Here is a 20,438-nt window from a genome sequence, read left to right on the forward strand (position 1 = left end):
CACGGAAAGAGGCTTTCAGAGTGTAACAACAGCTATTTCTCTTGACAAGTGGTGGAGACATAATTTCTCCTGAGGCTATGGCAGTGTTCTCCTTCCTCACTTCTAGCCCCTGCTTAATAGAGGCACACCTGGCTTAAATGCAAGCAACCCTCTCACTCTTGACAGAAGAGATAATCCATATATGTACACGGCTTTCCCCCTTTTCATGTGCTTAAAACATGCCAAATTGTCTTCTTTCATTTTCTAATTGAGATTCTCCTGCTGTTTCTGTCATGGACACCCATTATGTTTCCAGGGATTAAATTGCTATACTGAGTCACATCATAGCACAAACCATCCTGAGTTTTCGGTAATGTCTTGTTTGCACTTTTTCCAGATCAATAAAAATCTTAAATGAAACTCCCGTCCTTGCAGTACTTCATCAGCCACCTTTCCCCAGCTTATCAAGCTGCTGCCTATCTTTATTCTTCGCTTGAAATTCCTCTACCTATTTTTGGTCCATGTGACCATGTTCATGCACCAACCAATTTGAATTAATGTCAAGAGTATGATTTCATGAGACATTGTACTACTTTGCTAAAAATCCAATTATTCTGCATCTGCTGCATTCTTTTCATTCAGTACTTTTGTAAATCTATCAAAAAGGCAATCAAGTCTAACTGGCAGTATTCATTCTACATAACCCACGCTGACGACCGTGAGCAGTCCCACTGTTCTCCAGGGCTGAGAATACATTACAAGAAAGAGCCCATTGTTACGATTTTTACTTTTCACTCCACAATGTCCTCCTTTCCAAACATTAGCAGTTATAAAAAGCACCGGTTCCTGACCTTTGTAGTCAAGCCTCAGCTGAGAACACTGTCAACAGCATGTGCTTCACTGTGGCCATTACCAGTTGTCTCCCTGCCCGGGCTGCTGCCTCCTCCTGCCTGGCAGCTCCAGCAAGCTCTGCTAGCCCTGTGGCTGAGACTGTGGATAACTGGTAGCTGTTGACCCAGCCCAGAGGTGACCGGGGAGATCCTCACACCTGGATTCCCAGTATCCCAGCTGTAGGGTGAGGGTGCAGGCTGCTGAGCTGGCTCTCCATGCTGAAGACATTTGCTTGGGCTCTGCACCTGACTTCATTTGAGTGCCCATGTGCCTCATGGGTGAGACCTTTTGCACCCTGAATATGGGAAAAGATGCTCAGTGGATCTGACATACACATTTTATGCTCAGAAAGGGTAATATTTAGAGCGTGATGGGACAAGGGCCAGTCAGCATGTAGGGACGTAGAAAGCCAGCCAAGACATTCCTTGGCAGAAGGTCTCCAGAGCACGCAGGATATAGAAGGGGAAGAAGTTAGTGTATCTTGGCTAGCATTAGGCATTTCATGGAAGCCTTGGACATTAGGATCATAGCTGCAGTTAATTTCTCACTAGTGAAGTGACGATTCAGGATTGAATCACAGAATCATAGAATGGTTTGGGTTGGAACGGACCTTAAAGATCATCCAGTTCCAACTCCCCTGCCACGAGCAGGGACACCTCCCACCAGATCACGTTGCTCAAAGCCCCATCCAGCCTGGCCTTGAACACCTCCAGGGATGGGGCAGCCACAGCTTCTCTGGGCAACCTGTTCCAGTGTCTCACCACCCTCACAGGAAAGAATTTCTTCCTAATATCTAACCTAAATCTACCCTCGTTCAGTTTAAAACCATTATCTCTTGTCCTGTCACTATAAAGCCTGATGAAGAGTCCCTCCCCATCTTTCCTGTAGGCCCCCTTTAGGTACTGGGAGGCTTCTGTAAGGTCTCACTAGAGTCTTCTCTAGGCTGGAATGTACTCTCCTCCCATGAGGAGGAATCAAATAAATTCTCCTGGGGTACATTGGTAAGATGTCTTCATCTAGACAGGATGCATCAGACCCTAAATACTTTTTCAGGCACAGAAAACCATGGTGAAATAGGAGAAGGTACTTTAGGAGGTTTTTTCTCCTGCCTGCCTCAGGTGTCAGCACTAACGGTCCCATTTCTCCCAGCTGTTTTCTAACATGCTTCTATGCCTCACAATGAGGGAGGTTTTGTCTCTCCTCCTTAGGCACACCATCCCACTGTTACAATGTTCTTTTTTTTTCTCCCTTAATAGCTAACCTGCAATGTTAATCACTGTATTTCAGGCCTACCATCTCTTGTCATGCATGAGCATGGGTTTTTTCCATATAACTAGCCAAGTAAATGTATGATGTAAACAAGCACATCCCTAAACCCACTTATTTTCTGAACAAAATATAAAGGATAAATATTAGTCACTGCATTAACAGAAATGAATATCTCTCTTATTCTTAAGAAGTTGAACATTTGACTTCCAAAATCAATACATGGCAGTTTAAAGGCGTTTGTAAAAGTTTACTGCCTATTCCTACACAGTGTCTCAAGATTCATGTGAGATAATCAAGTATAGATTTTTACTTAAAAAATGGTTTTTCATTTTCCAGTGACTAGACAAATGAAATGTTTACACTGAAGGCTCCATCCTGATCCCTACGGAAGTTTGCTTATACGAATTTAATACCATCAAACTACGTACAGAGCATAAAAGCCAAGACAAAAAAACCTCATATAAGGCTTTTATATTTAATACATCCAGCTAAGCATGGGTTTTATGCAACGAACATTTAGCTTTTTATTAATCTCATAACAGGAAAATACCCCAGAAAAGATTAATTTCTGTATTCAGCAGAGCCTAGCTGCCGATGTAGTACCGTACTTGAAGAGCCAAGTGGCTTTTGCTTTAGGACTCCTATAACCACTTCTGGTGTATCTAATCACGTTTATTAGTCACCTGACGTTCTCATTTGACAAAATTTCAATCTACATTTGTGGTATTCAGGTATGAAGCTTTCGCACTGCTTCCATTTGGCTACCTTTCTAAAACACTGGATTGGGAAACACTTTGGTGGTAACAAACTTCATGTTCACCTTTGGTCCATATGCTTAGCTGTGCCCTGAAGTGCTCCAAGACCCAGTGAAGTCTTTGGGGGTATTTCCATTAATTTCAGTAGTATTTGGATCAGTTCTGATCTGTCGCATCGTGTCATCTGTGTAAATCAATGTTGTCTACAACTTAGGAGCTCTCTTCAGGCATAATCATATCACTTATTCTGCTTAAGGCAAAAGTCATGAATCCTAAGCTGACAGTAATAACATAACATAAACCAGGATCCTGGAGAGATGTTAACAGCTTAGGGAAGTACTGTAAGTAAATACTTTGCAATGGAACCTTTCTTTCTCTTGATTCCCTCGATTTCCGTTGCTGTTAAAATGAGCCAAATTATTCCTCTCAAAATCCTTGCCTAATCAGGCGAAACATTAATTATTAGTTAGGAATGCCACAGTAAACAACAAAGCAGCATCCCTTTTCCTGTGCATAAACATAGACAGTCAGAGAAAAGGAATCAAAAAAAGATACTTTCCATTATTTTACTTTGGTAGCTTTCTCATTTTTATTTCTTATATATTGCCTATTTCGTATTTATGATGCTTTGAACAAAAAAGAAGCTGTAAAGAGATACAGCTGAAAAATATAAAAGAAAGTCAACTTTGAAAGGCAGAAGAAAATGATTGGTAAGCTATATTTTCAGTAAGATGGTATTTGTCACTCAAAACATAAAACTGCTTACTAAATTACATATACTGGCACATGTACTGTATTAATATAAACTCTTCCTCACTGTTGTATAATACCAAAGAGTATTCTGGATTAAATCAGTACTAAATTGCTAACAATTATTTAAAGAAGACAGTAGGCATGTAGTTAACTAGTCACGTCAGGGCATGCTACAATTAGCTGCGTACATGTACTACCTGTGTGTAGACTACTACTCTTGCAGGACAAGCAGGAGTGACTGGTGAAAGGAATTACCATGTGTAAGTTAGTTGCTTCTAGCAGCAAAAATGCCACACACCTTTTATCACTGCATGTATTACTGAAATCTGCAGATAAAGGCCACCTTTATACACAGGCTTTATGTTGCGGCTTATCAGCGCGGTGTCTGAGCATCTTCCAGGGAAAATCAACTGGGGACGAGTCCCTTGTGAATTCTGCAGATATGCATAGAGGGGTGAAACTGCAACCCCTACTAAAAGAAGGTGGTGTGTCGTTTACGTCCCTGCAGAACAAATTTTAATTTGTTCTGACCAAGCGTGCTGCAGATACCAGGGAGTTGAAGGCAGTGTAAAAGACACCAGGTCAAGTTATCAGTGCGGTTCCAGACCACAGTCTGCAGGAGCAGATGTTTCTGCTCACTATTCTCTTAACCCGGTGACATGCTGCTAGGACAGCACACTGCCCTGCAGACCTCGCGTGGAAGGACATGCTCAACATCTGGATAGACATCCCAGCAGAGAGTTAAACGCTAGCTATCAACCTGTAATGGGATCATTAGAGGTTTAGAGGAGCTGCAGAATGGCAAGAATAATGAATAAATGAAAGACTGAAAAGATTTCTTTATCGTTGGCTAACAGCAGTACCTGTAGAAAATTCAATGAAGAGACAAAAATGGAGTGGTAGGATGAGGCTAAAAGGCCTACAGAAAGGGACGTGGTGTGAATAACAATGTAGAAGCATAAATATTTTAAAAAATGGAATCAAACCAGAGGTTTTCACAAAATTGTCTGTCTCTTGTGCAGTTTTGACGTAAGGAAAACCGTAGTGCCCCTAAAAAATTTAGTTCCATAACGAGATTACATCTCCAATTAAAGGATGTTAGAACACAGTCTTTCCTGGTAGTCCTGCATTTTCTTCTATGGGAAACTGCATGTGAGCAGCATGACTAATGAAGACAGTAATATCAAGTACTACTACTAGCCAAGTTATTCTTCCTTTTCTGTCACCTTTGCCTTAACAGGAATAGCTTTCTTATCTGTCTGTTATTTGTGTGGGATTTTCTGACGAGGAAACCTACAACCTTCCAGACGCTGTAATATGCTTGTCATTTCAGCTCTTTAGTTCTACCTGCAGTATTAACTATGGGCTCTGTCATTTGCACTTAAATGCCCAGTAATGAGTTCCAGCAAAACAGACAGAGAGATCACCATGTCAAGCAGCAATATACAGTCTTCCGCACCGTCTTGCTCTTAAGTGAGGTCTCCAGGTACAGTTTGCTCTTGCTTTAGCTCAAACCCCTACACTATTCTTTACAGACCACCATCGTTAAGCGCCTCTCGCTGCTCCTGGCATGTACTTGCAACCAGAGAGCAGAACAAGCACTCCAGCCCGGGCTCCAAGAAAACTCATATTTCATGTACAACCGGTATGTTGGAACTGACTGAGCCAGATCCTACTTGGAGAGAAGTTGATGGGAACTTTGCCACGATCCAAGTAAGCGGAGACCTGGCACTGACAAAACCTTCCTTAATCTTTACTGTGTTTACCAACAGTTTGTCCTCTGTCAGATAGGTTAAGATTACTCATTTTGTAAATTCTTTAAGCTGAGCCGCTGCCAAAGTTTTTCTTTAACTCCAGTCTCCCGTCCTCGTCGCGTCCCCCGTGCTAACAGGAATATTTGAGGAGCAATAAGGCAACCCAAACCCAGGGACTGCTCCTCCGTAAGGCCAGCAAAGGAACAAGGTGTGGGGCACAGCCTTTGCCTGGCACAGGGCACTGTGTCCCAGCCTCCAGCTCCCAGGGAAGGCATGGGGTGGCTGCGGCAGTGCACAGGGCAGGTCACCGGAGTGGGAATGAAAGTGCAAGAGCAGGGAGCAGGGACGGTTTCTCAACAGCTTTTACCTCTTTCAGGTGCTCATGAAATTCCAGATGGCATTTGCTTCCAGCATTTCAATTTTTTGAATGTATTACACTTGCTACAGCAGGATTAGAAATGAAGATATTTTTCCTCCTTGCCTGGGACACAGAGACGGCGGATGCAGTAAGGGCAGCGCTTGCAGGATAACTTGGTATGCGACTGCGATAGATGTTTAACAACTACATATTTTACTGACAGAGTCCTGCAATTTTTTCTCTCCTACATTTGAAGATTAATTGCTTACAGCAACTTACACTTCTCCTACATTCACCAGTAACGTGAAATACTGGTAATTAATTACAGCACTTGCCAGTACCAGGTACTTATCTGCCCTACATCTTCTAGTATACGTTCCTTTGCCCCAAGTACAGCATTCCACAAGCAGAGCAAACAGGAAGCAGGTGATCACAACTTGCCCAAACCTAAATCACAGCCCTAAAAAGACAACGCACAATCCTCAACCATTCCGTGCACAAAAAACTACTTCTCTATCCAAAATCCTTCTTGAAGCTGGATCCTGTTAAAATGACAATTGCCTACACTGCTAGGAAAGTGCTTGCAGCATGCTGGTCTCCCACAACACTTCATTCCTAAAAATCATTGTGGCTCCTTTCAGATTAAAGATCTGTTAAACTGTTCAGACTAAAATTTGGAATCTGTGTCTATGAATCTAGCACCTCTTTACAGCCAGACAGAAATAACTTTCAGATTAAATGTTGGCATTAAGGATCTTAAAGCATAAATGTTTTCTTAGGCGTGCTACAAAAACTGTTGGATAAAGAAGGCGTGCACAACAACAGCTTAATCCAGCCCATGTATCACACCCTGCTTCTGGAATAGGCATGACTCCACTAATTACAACCTCGAATAAATTATCATTATGGGAACAGACAGGTACCCCAGGCAGTACCAAGACATTTCATCCGGATGCGTGCTCCTCCCACCAGCCCGTGCCTTGGTGGTCCCCTTCCATCGACCTACCCCACGGGGAGCAGCGGTGCTGGAGTGACTGAGACATTGAGTAATCTCCGCTGTCAGCGTGGGAGGCGACAGGATGAGCAGATTCCCTGGATGGTGTTAACAAACCCGCTAAGGAGACTAATGCCTTCAGCTGCACTTTCACACTCTGGAATTGGTTTCAGTATAAAACAAAATCTCACTTGTAAAGAGCCTAATCTGTAAGAGGAGTACTGATGCTTAACCTTTGAGTGCTGAATTCTCACGTCCTTCTTGAGAAATAATGGAAGTTTCTGTCCTGCATGTGTGGCTTTCTCCCCCACTCCATCATTTCTGAAACATTCAAAATACTCCAGGCAGCACTTTCAAATAAACCAGCTCAATTATTAAAAAAAAATGACATTTTACTTGTTCAATTGGCCAGAGAAAACACACTTTACAGAAAATGCAATGATTTTTCACACATGCAGCAAAGAATATTGAATATTCATTCACTTATTTCTAGAGGTCTGAAATTTATAGGAGTAATTGAAGTGGGTGAAGGTTTTGATTTGTGGGCAGACGATGGCCTTTGTCTAAAATGCTGTACAACACATGACAGCCTCAAGCAAAACATCTGATACAACTCCTGTTGAACTACCACTACCTCATATTATTTTTATATTTTAGAGGACTTCTAAGGTCTGTATAAAAACAAGCATTGAATTCCCTTTATCCCCCTTTGTCTCTATATGCTATTACTGGCAAATGCTCGGTATTTCACTAGATTATTCCAAAGCCCAGTCCGTACTTTATGCGAGGTTACTGTGAGGAAGAAATGGGAATGATGACCCCTGAGTCTTTGTCTGCTACCCAAACCTCTCGTGAGCTTCTACCAGTAACATATGAAGCAAAATCAACCATCATCATCTTCAACATACAGACTTCTGTGAATTTCTTTCGGTTGCTAATAATTTAGCCAAAGTAACCCTTTTTGCACATGGATTTCTGAAAGATGATGGAAAACTACTGGTACCAGTAGAGAAGCCCATCGGGAGCCCTCATCATCAATAGCGAGACCTCAGTTGCTACTGCAGGTCTTCAGCCTGTGAGCAGATCACCTTGCCTATTTAGCCCCGCTCCTCTTGTAGCTGTGATTGCTCCTACTCCTCCTGGCAAGAAAAATATGTCAGAAACAGCTGCTATTCCTCCTTCTGCTGCTTCCCCGCAGTGGGAGGGTTGCCAACAATGTAATGGCTTAGCTGAGGCTGGCTATTTTTACACGACAGCGCAGCCACACAGCCCAGGCTTGCACGTACAGAAAATTACATGAGCGCTAATCCTTGTAGGGTGAGGACCCATGCTATAGCCTTTCACATCTTGAACCACCTTGGAGGTAAATAACACTTTACACACTTTAATTTCATTCCGCTGCAATACACAAGAAGACCTAGTTGGTCTCTTTTCCCAAGTAACAAGTGATAGGATGAGATTAAATGTCCTCAAGTCATGCCAGGGACAGTTTAGATTGGATATTAGGAAAAATTTCTTCACAGAAAGCATTGTCAAGCATTGGAACAGGCTGCCCAGGGAAGTGGTTGATTCACCATCCCTGGAGGTATTTAAAAGATGTGTAGACGTGGCAGTTAGGGACATGGCTTAGTGGTGGACTTGGCAGTGCTAGGTTTACAGTTGGACTTGATGATCTTAGAGGTCTTTTCCAACCTAAATGATTCTATGATTCTACAATTCTAATTCAACCACTAACGAGGCCCAGAGGTGTATTTTCACTACAAATAGCAACTTACATCAAGTCCAAACATTTTCAAGCACAGGTACCTGGAACTAAGGATGCAGCTCTGCACTTACTTTAAGCCAGTGTCTTCATTTTTGGACCTGTCATCAGATGAAAATCTTGCCCTCTCCTTTGTGCTGCATTTCCACCCACATGAGGTGGATCCGGTAGCAGATCTGGATGAAAAATCACAGGGTGTTTTTTCTGGCTGAGTTAGTTTTAATCTGGAGCCATTTTCTAGTGTCACATACTGTGTAGCTGCATAAAACTACATCAGCAAAAAGGCAGTGGTGAAGGAGAGAGGGCAGGGGTTCCTTCAGCAACAGTTTGCCTTTGTTGGTGCAAAAGAGTTTTTACGGTACTCACTTGAAGCTGCCCAGCCTAAAAAACAATATCCAACCCCAAGCACAACAGAAAACACAATCTGTTAGGAAACATATGGAATAAAAAATACAACAAACCTCCTCTGAAGTCTTTGAGAGCAGTTTGAGAGATACAAAGGACCACTGCTCCTCAACTGCAAGAATTGTAAGTAAAACCGAACACAATTTTGAAATTGTGTTTTTCCTTGTGCAAAAAAATATTCTCCTGATTTCCTAGAGAATGTAGCATGATTTTCAACTGTCGTGATTGCTTTATTACTTTACAGTCATGTAATAATGTTTACAGTCATCTCAATGATGGTCCAGTATTTTCTCGATATAAAAGAAACTTTTCCGGAACATCCTCTGGAGTATTTTCCTACCTTACACAAAAACATCTACATGAAAATGTCTGTCAAACCGCACTATATTTATTTCTTGGTTTGCCTCAAATAAAGTCAAAATTCACTTTCTTTTGCTTGTTACAGCACTCACAACCAGCCAATGTCCAATCACAAGAATCAACTGAACGAGCACGAAGCCCTTCTCTATGGCATCCATTCCTCTTGCACATTACAATACCATCTAATTGAACCAAAAACTATTGTTGTCAGGGGATTCATTTTGAAATAAAACTTGAACGGAGGACTTGTTGCTTGTCTCCAAAGGCCTTCCCTGCAGCAGTATGCCTTCCCTAAAAATGTCATTTTAAGTGGAATTCATTTGTTTATAGAGAATGAATAGTTTACAGCTACTCGATCAATTATAAATCCAAACTAGTATAGTCAGCTGATACCCATATGTGAACCCAAGAGATAATAACCATGCTAGAAATGTCCTAGAGTGATAAGGATACCCAAAAAAACACTGACCTGTTTCATGCTCAGTATTACTGTCTGACAGCAAACTCCCTAGTTCCCAAATATAAACCGCCTCTAGTTCCCAACTAGCTAACCAGCACACTGAACACTAAAATCATCTGTTACACTGCACAAGTACGCTTACAAATGTCAGCAAGTCAAGTCAGCACAAACACTGCACTCAAAAAAAAAGTTTTGTTTGACAGTTCTTACTGCCTTACCACCTGGGAAATGAAAATACCCACATGTCACTGCTTACAAGACTATTTCTCACATGTAAAAGAATTTCTAATTTTATATCTTCAGATGGCTGCTAACTGCACAAAATTCCCGATTTATCATCAGGTAAATAAATCCTAGTCCATGCAACGCTATGGGATACGGGCGCATGAGAGACGGAGATCAAGGAAAGCCCACTTCAAATGAGAAGAGCGAGAAGAAAGGGAGGCAAACACACAATATCCCAATTTCAGACCCAAGAGAAGAAAGGGAAGAAAACACACAATGTCCCAATTTCAGACCCATCCACCAAAGACTTGGCAGAAAAGAGGAGCTTTGCACTGTGAATGGAAAGATAACAAACTTGAGCTGTGGTGAAGGGTCAATGGGAACCAGTTTCATAATCCTACTGTGGAATATTCTTGAGTACACGGACAAAGAAACATAACTTGTGAACAATTTTACATGCAGTTCTTAAGTTAACCAGTATATATAGATATCTTTTTTTTTTTTTTTTACACAGTGAAAACATTTGCATTTGGTACTTATTAGAAAGCTTTCATCATAAGCTCCTGTTAAATATTAGTTTGGAGCCACGATCACATTAATGAGATATAAACTTTTCAGTGGGATAGTAATACTTAATGAGGTATAGAAAAAAAGATACAGGTCTTTAGACAAACACTTCTTTCCCTCATATTTGATAGAAGGACTGGTATTAATTGCCAAAATTTTAAACTGAATACTTACCTTTTCAACCGGGGTATTTTCTTCACTCGTTACGCTTGCTTTTCTTGATTCAGTTTTTGTTCTGCTCAGCCTCCGGGACACTTTTTCTCTAAGCAAAGTGGCATATCCGATGTGTTCATAGATGGGGTTCGTTGTCATTTTGGAAATATACTCAGAAGCCTTTGTTTCTATATACAGTGTTATCAAGCCATCTGTAACTAGATCATGGATTGATTCGAATCTTTTCTCCCCAACAAAGTGCTTCCCATCATAGAATAACCTGTAGTTCAAGGTCTGATTACCAAATCTGCAAATACCAGAAAAGAAGGAGGGAGGGAAGAAAGAGAGAGAGGGAAGAGTGAGAGAAGTCACACTGGCAAAACACTTAGGAGGTAATTCCGCTGACGAGTCTACGTCTGGTTTACATCTGGAATATGTACACAGCTGGAACTGGATCTCTGTGGAGAGACCAACTCCAGTTCACACCCAGACTTGACTGCATCATATGGACTGGGCTACAGAACTGAGGCCAGATCTCCACAACAAGCTACATGACCCAGACATATGTGGTTTAAATCTAAATCCTAGAGGGACTACCGCAGCAATTGCAAAGGCATGTTTACATTCAGAAGACTTTACACCAGGATCCATAATTGTCTTAAGGGCTCTTCAGTTCTGAAACATTTTTGAGGTGCAGAAAGTGGATGCTTAACCACCATCAGCACATTTACAGCATAAAGGGAGATGGGCATCTCTAGCAAGAAATTTAAATCCTAAGGGTCTGAATCATTCTCTGGCAGGAAGTGTGGGAGACTGAGCTCCTAATTCAGGGACCCAATTAAACAACCAAAGTTCTGTGGGGTAACTCTAGCCCCAATTATGGCAGGTGTAATCTAAGGGGTATTCAGTTTATAACAGCAAGGCTGAAATCCCATTGCTGATTAAAGGATTCAAAGATATGACATTAAATGGTCCTTATGTTGCATCAAATGTGCATCTCTCTGAATTCTTTGTTGCACATTCAAATCAAACTGTTTAAGCCTCTTATTTTTTCACCCACATTTTTTGTATGAATTCTCAATTTATAATCAAATTCAGTTTTTGATTCTACAACTAATTGTCCAGATGGATTTAGAAATCATGCACTTCCTTTAGTAGTTCTTTTATTCTTTATTTTGAAATCTCTCTCCAAAGCTCTAAAAAACTACATTTGTTCTTTTTCAGCTGACAAAAGTTGCTTTTAATTTACACCACTTTTTAGTTGGCATGACTCACCAGCTTTTCCAGCTCTACCATCTGCACATCAATATGATTTCTGAGGATGATTTCAGCATCATATCACAGCTACTTGGGGTAAACTCCTTAAAGGATTTTTCCTTCTGGCTTACCAGCAGAAGGGTAAAAATGCAGACTTTTATTTTGTGTGTATCCCACAGAAGTAATAATGCTATCAACATTGTAAAATATTGCCAAGGAGTTTGTTTTGTCAAAACCCAACAGAATATCTTGTCATCTTGCAACTAATCCACACCAGCGTCAAGACTTTTGAATGGCACAGCTAAGCCAGGAGTGGCTGTATTTTCAAGGGAAGGCACCTGTAAGGGTGGAGTCCCACTGAATTTTTCTTTCAGTTGAATAGCAGACTCTTATTTCTTTGAGCAGCAGCATCCCATGCTTCACATTGTATTTCTACAGCAAGCTTGAATTCCAGTTAGGGAAGAAAACTGAAGTCCAGCACACTGCCTTTGACAGCTGGTCAGCCTCTAGACTTCATGATTTTCCAGGTTTATCCAGGTTTATTATTGCTGACAGTTGCCAATGTTTGTGTATAACACATCACTGAGCTCAGAGGACAACCTGGCTGTGTCCTCTGCCAGGACATTCCCCTGTTCTGTATTCACTCACATCTCTTGCACAGTTTTCAGGGAGAAGCTCCGTCTTTACAACACTGAAGGTTGTAAAGGCTACTCTAGGTAAAAAAAATTTGAAGACTGGTACAGTCTGCTTCTGAGAAGGGACTTCCTAGCCAAGTGCTAAAGGAGTGACTGAATTGCTGTACTACTGCGATGGTCACACTGCTGACAAGAGGGTGTAAAATCACTCTGACACCGTGAAGTGGATTAAGTAATGGTGGACATAGACTTCATTCGAAAGGGACTGATATAATCCCCTCCATTAAACACATTTACATTTGAACTATAAACCTCTATTAAAACAGCTTTTACCTGAGAGCAAGTGTATAGCAGCCGGGTTGCCGCTGGCTTTCTCTAAGAATATATGCTCCTTCTACGCCAGCAAGTATTTCATCTGCTTGCTCCCGAGAAATGATCCCGTGAAACCTAAGGGAAGACATTTCAGTGACTTACAGAACAATCCGACCAGAAACACCTCCCCCTCCATCCCATGCACTATTTGAAAACCTCTGCACTGCAGAGCATCTTATCTAAGCCATCAGGACAGCGTCCAAGCATCTAGAAGTGGCAGGACAGTCATCCGGCCTGGACGAGTCCAGCACAGAGGCAAAAAAAAATCTACCACTGAATGTACAGCTTCACTCAGTATAAATCAGAATGATACTTCAACTGCACCCAAAGATTTTTTTTTTTTTTGTAAATGCCCCATCTTTTCACAAGTTTTCTTCTCTACGAGCCTGTGCCCCTCTTCCTTGTTTCCTTGCTAGAGATCTTACAACAGAATTGGAAAGTACACACAAATGCATTATTTTATTTTAAATGGAGATGACTTAAAATTAAAACGAGAGGTCAGTCTTATTTTCAGTTTGCTTTATTTTTATATTAACATTGCTTCCTCAAATTTGTAAGGGAAACAGACAAAAACTGGCAACAATTACTCAAAATTATAGCTTGCATATATTAAACTAGTAGATAAAGAGTAGCCTCAGGAAAAATATTCTTTTCTATATTTCAGTGAGTTCGTCATTCAGCGTTGGAAAAAAGCAATACCTCTCCAATTATTTTGTCATTGCTATTTTAAGAAGGGAGGCCCTAGGATGCACAATTAACCTTACAATAATCAATATTTAGCAGTGATCTCTCCGTAAGTGCAAATGCAGCCTTTACAGCAGTTTGAGTCTTAACTCCCACACACATTTTACTAACTGGTAAGTCCAAGAATCTGCTCAGAGGTTTTGAAAGTTTCTATTTTTGCTGCTGTCTGAGAAAAAGGCACTAAAATGTACTGGCCTTCAGCATTTTCTCTTTTCTGACAACACGTATGAAGTGGCACATTTCTAACATTGCCTCTGGCTCGGTAGTGAAAGAGAAGAAAAACACACTGGCTGTAAATGCAATTGTTGTTCTGTTCTCTTTACGTTGTCTTCTCACAACTAATATATGTTGGAAATACTACACTTAGGTGATCTTTCCAGAGTGACTTTCTATTCAAGATGATGTAAATTGATTTATACTTTCAGTCTGTACTGGTGGGGACACGGTCATTTACTGCCACATCCAAATTGAAACAAGCATCCCCTAGATGACACAATTTAAGCATGTCTTTACCAGTAAACTCATGGCCATTCATAACTCTAGTTAAAAATAATGAGCACAGGCTATTTTCCACCAGAAGCTCATTATAAAATATACCAGGCTTTAGGTTAGATATTAGATAAAAGAGCTCTTCTGGTGATCAATTTAAGAAACCGCTGGGACAGGACACTTGGGTCACCTGGGAAATTTCTTTAACTATGGGTGGTAAGCACTGGGCAATCCAAGATTTCTCATAGATGTTTTTGCTACATTTATATAATGGCATAAAACCAGCTTGTACACGGTAGAAGATCCCCTGAACTCAGACGCCTGCCTCTGACAGCAGCCGACAATAAATGCTTACGGAAAGAGTACAGGAAGCAGTGACATATTTCTTTCACTTCACATCCCTGTCTATCCATCACCACTTTAGGCAGAAGTTGTGTCCGATCAGCTGTGACCTTACCCTTCATGATTCTGAGAATCTCACTTGTAAACCCTTTGATATCTTTATGCTTTCGGCCTCCGCAGCACCCTGTGGCAATGAACTTGATGTCCCTCTCGTGGACATCCACTGAGGAAGACTTGTTCATTTTCCTCATATGGCAGGAGCTGCATCCCTTTGCTCCACCATTGTTGCACTTTGCTATACCTTCCATTTCTCCTATAACCTTTCTAAAAAGGAGGCAGGAGGAGGGGGTAGCGAGGGACCAGAAGTACATGCACTATTTATAACACAGCCAATATCATAGATTTGTATAGTAATATAATTATGCATTTTCTGTTTTTTTCCCTCTCTGACTTTCTTTCCAAGCATTACTGAGCACTGAGTCAATTGATTTTATAGGACTGTCCCCAGTGGTCCTGAAATCTTTCCAAATGATAATAACTGATGTGATCTTGCCTGGGCAGGTTCACCGAGGTGCCTTCGTACAATTCCTGCCAGCCCCAACGCTCCACAACCCCCCAGCATGCCAACAGCCAGGCACACTCCTGGATTAAATATTGCTGTAATGGTTTTACAAGTCCTGCCGTAGGGAGTGTGGTGGGTTACTCAGGTAGGTACTCTCTTCAGCTCTGTTGTACTCTAGTGGCTGGATCTGAATTCCCTCTTGTCAAAGATAATATTTAAAAAATGAAACTTCAGTAATTAGGGGCAAAGCTACTGGGTCTTGAGCCTTTTGATAGGAAAAAAGGATCATTAAACACAGATGATGTGTCTGGGATGGAAGAAAAAATAGAACATGGGTTGTAAGTAATTTAGCTAGCGATAAGGGCTAGTGCCTCAGCAGATTACTCTAGTAAAGGCCAAATGGCAGCTCTGCAAATGCTGCTTAACAAGAATATCTGGGTGGTCGCTGCAGTGTCTTTTCCCTTCAACTTCACCTGCCCAATTCTCCACACCAATGCAGGATCCAGTCCCCTTCAAGCTATTTATTGGCAAGAAGACTGCTGAGCACAAAGGAATTAGACTCCAGTGGTCCATTACTTTCCTCACAACAAAAATACACCTCCTTCTTGGGTGCTTCAGACCTGGTAAGTTTAGCAGGGAGAACAGCATTTAGATATGCAGTAGTGGACATACACACTTCCACAACCATGTAGAGTGGAGAAAGTAAAGGAACATACATGAAAAGGCAGTGAGGGAAGAAAGCTGCTTCTCTCCTCCCCAGACCACTGCGGGACCACTGGGAGATTAAAGCAACAACAAAAATAAAAGGAAGAAATACTACAGACAGTGAATTTTTTTCTAAATTGTCCCAAGAAAAGCAAAATAAACATGCAGTCCTACATAGCAGCACAGTCCGTGCATTGTGAGCAGCACTACTGGACTGTAATATAGTTAAATTATTAGGCTTTCAATAGATTTAGCTCCCAGTTGAAGTGAAAGGTAAAATAAAATATTTTGTCAGACCTCCATTGTGTCTTTTTTTTTTAGTTCTAGAACAACAACTTTTGGATGCACTCAACAGATACTTTAAAGAGTAAAATACTTACTCTCTTCCGTAATACTTTGGTCTGTTCTCCACCTAAATTTATAAAGAAAGGAAAAAAATGTTAAAAACAAACTCAATTTTAAGTGAGTGACATAAAATAAATTATGCTTGAACACTAACGAGGACTACTGCACCCATCTAAGTGATTAAATTCTGCAAATTCGAAACTGTGGCTAGAATGTGACAACACAGAAGAGCAGAAAAATGAAAACAAAAGAAGTGGCTTTACTGATGGATTTCTAGGAAGAATAACAGTTATTAATGGTGAAAAGAAATAGACATAATTGTATAAAAACACATGTAATTGTATAAAATTTGATCAAATAAGAATAGTTCACTGCAGTTTTGCCAATCTAATATTTATACTATAAAATAAGACTATTTTTGTTATATACCCTTTAGCTTCTTAAAAACACCTTTTGCCTATATGCGGTAACTGACCAAAGATAAAGAATTTAATATCCTTGGGAGAAACAAGGTTTCTGGACGTATACATAGTCTTAAACTCCTTGAAGTCTCAAGAACTTGCGGGCCTGATCCGAATTACCCTGAAAGTTGCTGGAAGGACTCCCAATCATTTTAAAGAGCTTTGAACCAAGCGTTAGGAACACCGTGTTTTTATCCAGAAACTCGGGAGATGTCTGAGACTTTTGGCCCCCTTTCTCAGAGCCCAATCTTTTGGCAGGTTGTCAAAAAGCCAGCTCCTCACCCCCTGATTTTATCTTTGACCCGCCGTTGTCTCCCCACGCCGGGCTGCATCCCACATCAGGGCAGGAGATGCCAGCAGGGGGCACGGCTGCCCCAGCTTTCACAGAGGAACCTCACCCTGCGCACGGGCGTGTGACATTATTACATCTCTGACCATTACAAATTAATTTTCAGGGATTTGTTTGTTTGCTTTGCATGTTTGTTTGGTTTTTTTTTTTTTTCCAGGCGTATTCATATATATGCATCCATTTAAGCATCTCTATAGAGATCTCCAGTGATGGCGCTTCTCAACAGTGTCGTCCCCCACTTCAGCCAGCATTTTCATGCATAAGCATGACAGAACTTAACACAAGATATATATAAAGTCTCCTGATTACTAAAGAAAAATAGTATCTGAATGAGTGCATACCAGAGGAAAGCTGCCCATATAAATGGAATTACTGCTTCATGCATGCCAACACCCAAGTAAAAAAATTGTGGTTTCAAGACTGTTTCAGCCTTTAGGTAAAAATTCATTGGTTTTATCCATTTTATCTGACTAGAAACAAGGACTGTGTTCTTGTTTTGATTAAATCTCCTCATTTCACTCATAAAAACTTTAAATTTATGAAGGTTTCTTTTATTTCTGAATTGCAAATGTAGAAATGTGACATTTTTGATTCAATAATCTCCATGCCACGTGCTAAACCAAAGCAGCTGACTTTCTACCCTGCAGTCACTAAGGCTACAAAGCAGTGCAAGGCGAACAAAAGTCTGCACAAGATAATGAGAATCTTCAATGGCAGACCTATGGGAGTTCAATCAAGTCCTTACTGCGTTCCTTTCCCAGCTCGGCATTTCTCTTCTAGCACAGCACTAACAATAGCAGTGTCACACCCTCCAAACTCCTGCCTGGGTATAACACCTTGATACAAACATCTTTGAGCTCTGAGGGGCAGGAATGAGAGGAAAAAGCAAACGCAGAAGTGAAGAGCGAGCAAAATCAGAGGAATTGCCAAGTGCAAGTGCAGTGTTTCTGTGTGCATATGTGGCAATTCAGAAAATAAAGTGTATGAAATATTTTTATAAGTAAAGAAAAAAAAAAAGAAAAAGCCACGTTACCTTAGAGAGGAGGTTGTTCCTACGTTCATCTTTAGTAGTGCTATATGACTTTATTATTTTGGAACTGTGCTGCCTTTCTGTCATCCTTCTAGACCTTAATGACTCCCTCCCCCCCAAAGCATGTATTTAGCTGTGAACTTAATTAAAAAATATAATAAAAGCCGAGTTAGGTGAGACCACCACATGCAATCTTCTCTTTCATGGGAACAAAGGCCACTCAGTTCATGAAAATGATGGCAAGGAATAAACAGATAAGCTTTCATTCCCACAAAAAGCCAAATAAAACCTTTACACCACAGAAGGTAAAGCATGACTTTGATATAGGATTCAGAATCTGCTTCTTTTAAAAAATATAGATTTGCCTTGATTGTACACACACACAGAATAATCTTTCAATCTTTCAATCACAGCTTTCAATCTACCTCAGAAAGACAAAAGAGTTAACAGTACTAGCACTCATCCTCAAAATTATCTGTAAACACAAGTTCCCTCACAAATATATAAAGTATAAAAACAATCTGGAAATAACTCCTTGAGCAAATGGAGGCACATTTTGTATCCCACTCACAACACCATTTATACAAAAATACAAATTTATCTGTGAAATTTTTATCATTTAGGTAGCAACTGACTGAACTGCCCTAGACATGGTGATTTCCATTTTTCCTGCTGTTCATGAGCTGAAAGATTTGTTGTTCTGAATCCACACAAAGCCCACCAAATCCTATCTTTTTTCCCCTCCTTCATAAAACAGAAACGTTCACTCCAACATCTTTTAGCATCCACACATCTAAAATAGTCACAACTTCAGCACTTGGCTTTAGACAAAAAAGATACTGTAATATTCCCTAAAATGTAAGTCCTGATCTGCCAGACCATCCAGGTGCCCCAGAATCTGAAAAATATCCTCTCCTGCGCTCACCGCAGTCTTTAGCCTGAAATAATCATTTCGCTCCTAACCAACTTCACCGCTAGGAACAAACACAAGGAAACAAAGTTACAGCAAGATAAAGGATCAAAATAACATCAGGGTCTCTAGATCAAAACCAGAATGTTGGACTGAACTTGGAAATAAACCAAAAGCCTGCACAACTGATGGAGCAGAGGCTTAAAAGTATCAAAGGAGCCAGTAGCTCTGTTTTGCGCCAACCGTAGACTCTGTACAAACTTCAAGGGAAATTCTATATATCCCAGAAGGCAAAGGTGACTGAAATTCAGTTGGGATTAACTTTTCCTCTCCTGCTATAAATGGGCTTGTGCACACAAAGTCAGGCAGAAGCGCCAAAGCGAATTCTTAGTCATGGAAAGAAAAGCAAATTCACAGGTAGACAAGTGACTGTTTCCCCATGGTATGAGCACAGAATAATCAGCTTTATTGTGAGGACACATACACTTAGGTTTTTTTTCACAGATAAAGGCTATGAAGAACACTTTCATCGCTTTCTGTATAGCCCCCACAACCTCCTTGTTGAAACAAGGACCACCTTTCCCAGGTGACCAGATGGTTTTATCCATCACACTGGCTCATGTCCCCAGACATCGAGCAAGGGGAGAGATCAGGGGGTTTGAACCATTTAGGACTCTTGTGCTAAAGGACAAAACAAAGTAAAAAACTGAGGAAAATTATGTAAGGCAAATAACAGGTCTTCACTACTGAAAATGTACTTTTCCTTAAAGAGCTCCACAGCTTGCTTTTACTACTCCCAAACAGAGCATAAATTAAATGGATTCTCTCTCTCTGCTAGAAGTGGCAGCTTTCAATTCAAATGTGAGATGGTGATTTTCTGTCTCAGAGAAAGGTATTATCGCCCATCTCAAACCAAAAATGTTGTTGCAGAGCAGGCATTTCTGGCCGCTGTTCCAGAAACCATGGGGAAAACACTGCAAATTACTACCGAAATTCATAAATTGGGAATCAGCACTGAATGCCAAAATTATTTAAAATGAAAGTCAAGTTGATCAGGAAATAAGATGTATGGTGAAACAGCCTAAATCACTACTAAGCCAGTACTCTTACAAAGCCAGCAACATTCAATGATATCTAATCTTGAAGCATGCTCAAAGAGAAATGAAAACCAGCACAGGTCTCCTGGGACTCTCCAAAGGCCTTTGGAAACTCATGTTTGAGAGACTCTGCATGCTCCAGCCTTGACTCCCAGCCTGCCAAACCCGATTTCCTCTCTCCACCCCCAAAAAACCCCCTGACTTGTACATTATCTAGTTTTACAAGTTTTTTTGTTACAGCATATTTTTCAAGATGTACTGGGGTTTGAGGTCAACACTGAGAGGAAATAAGTGTTCTTCAAAAAAATACACTAGCTATCTAAGCTAATGCAATATATTATGTTTACATAATTTTGAAGTTTAGTGAATTTTAATGCCCTGGGATTTGTGGCTCCTCTTTTGGCCAGGATGGTTTAGCCCTGGCATGACATACTCCTGCTAATGTACAGATTATT

General features: G+C 40.7%; 1 protein-coding gene across 1 annotated transcript in view; it reads right to left on the reverse strand.

The window, feature by feature from the left end:
• Positions 1-20,438, reverse strand: part of CHN2 (chimerin 2) — a 166,717-nt gene that overhangs the window by 58,414 nt on the left and 87,865 nt on the right. The window contains exons 4-6 of the mRNA XM_014937819.1: positions 16,172-16,203; positions 12,911-13,024; positions 10,707-10,992 (exon numbers count right to left, since the gene is read on the reverse strand). Of these exons, the coding sequence (XP_014793305.1) occupies positions 10,707-10,992; positions 12,911-13,024; positions 16,172-16,203 (432 nt within the window). The remainder of the gene's footprint in view (positions 1-10,706; positions 10,993-12,910; positions 13,025-16,171; positions 16,204-20,438) is intronic.

This window comes from Calidris pugnax, unplaced genomic scaffold (genome assembly GCF_001431845.1).
Source record: "Calidris pugnax isolate Ruff unplaced genomic scaffold, ASM143184v1 scaffold11, whole genome shotgun sequence".
In the NCBI taxonomy this organism is placed as follows: Eukaryota; Metazoa; Chordata; class Aves; order Charadriiformes; family Scolopacidae; genus Calidris; species Calidris pugnax.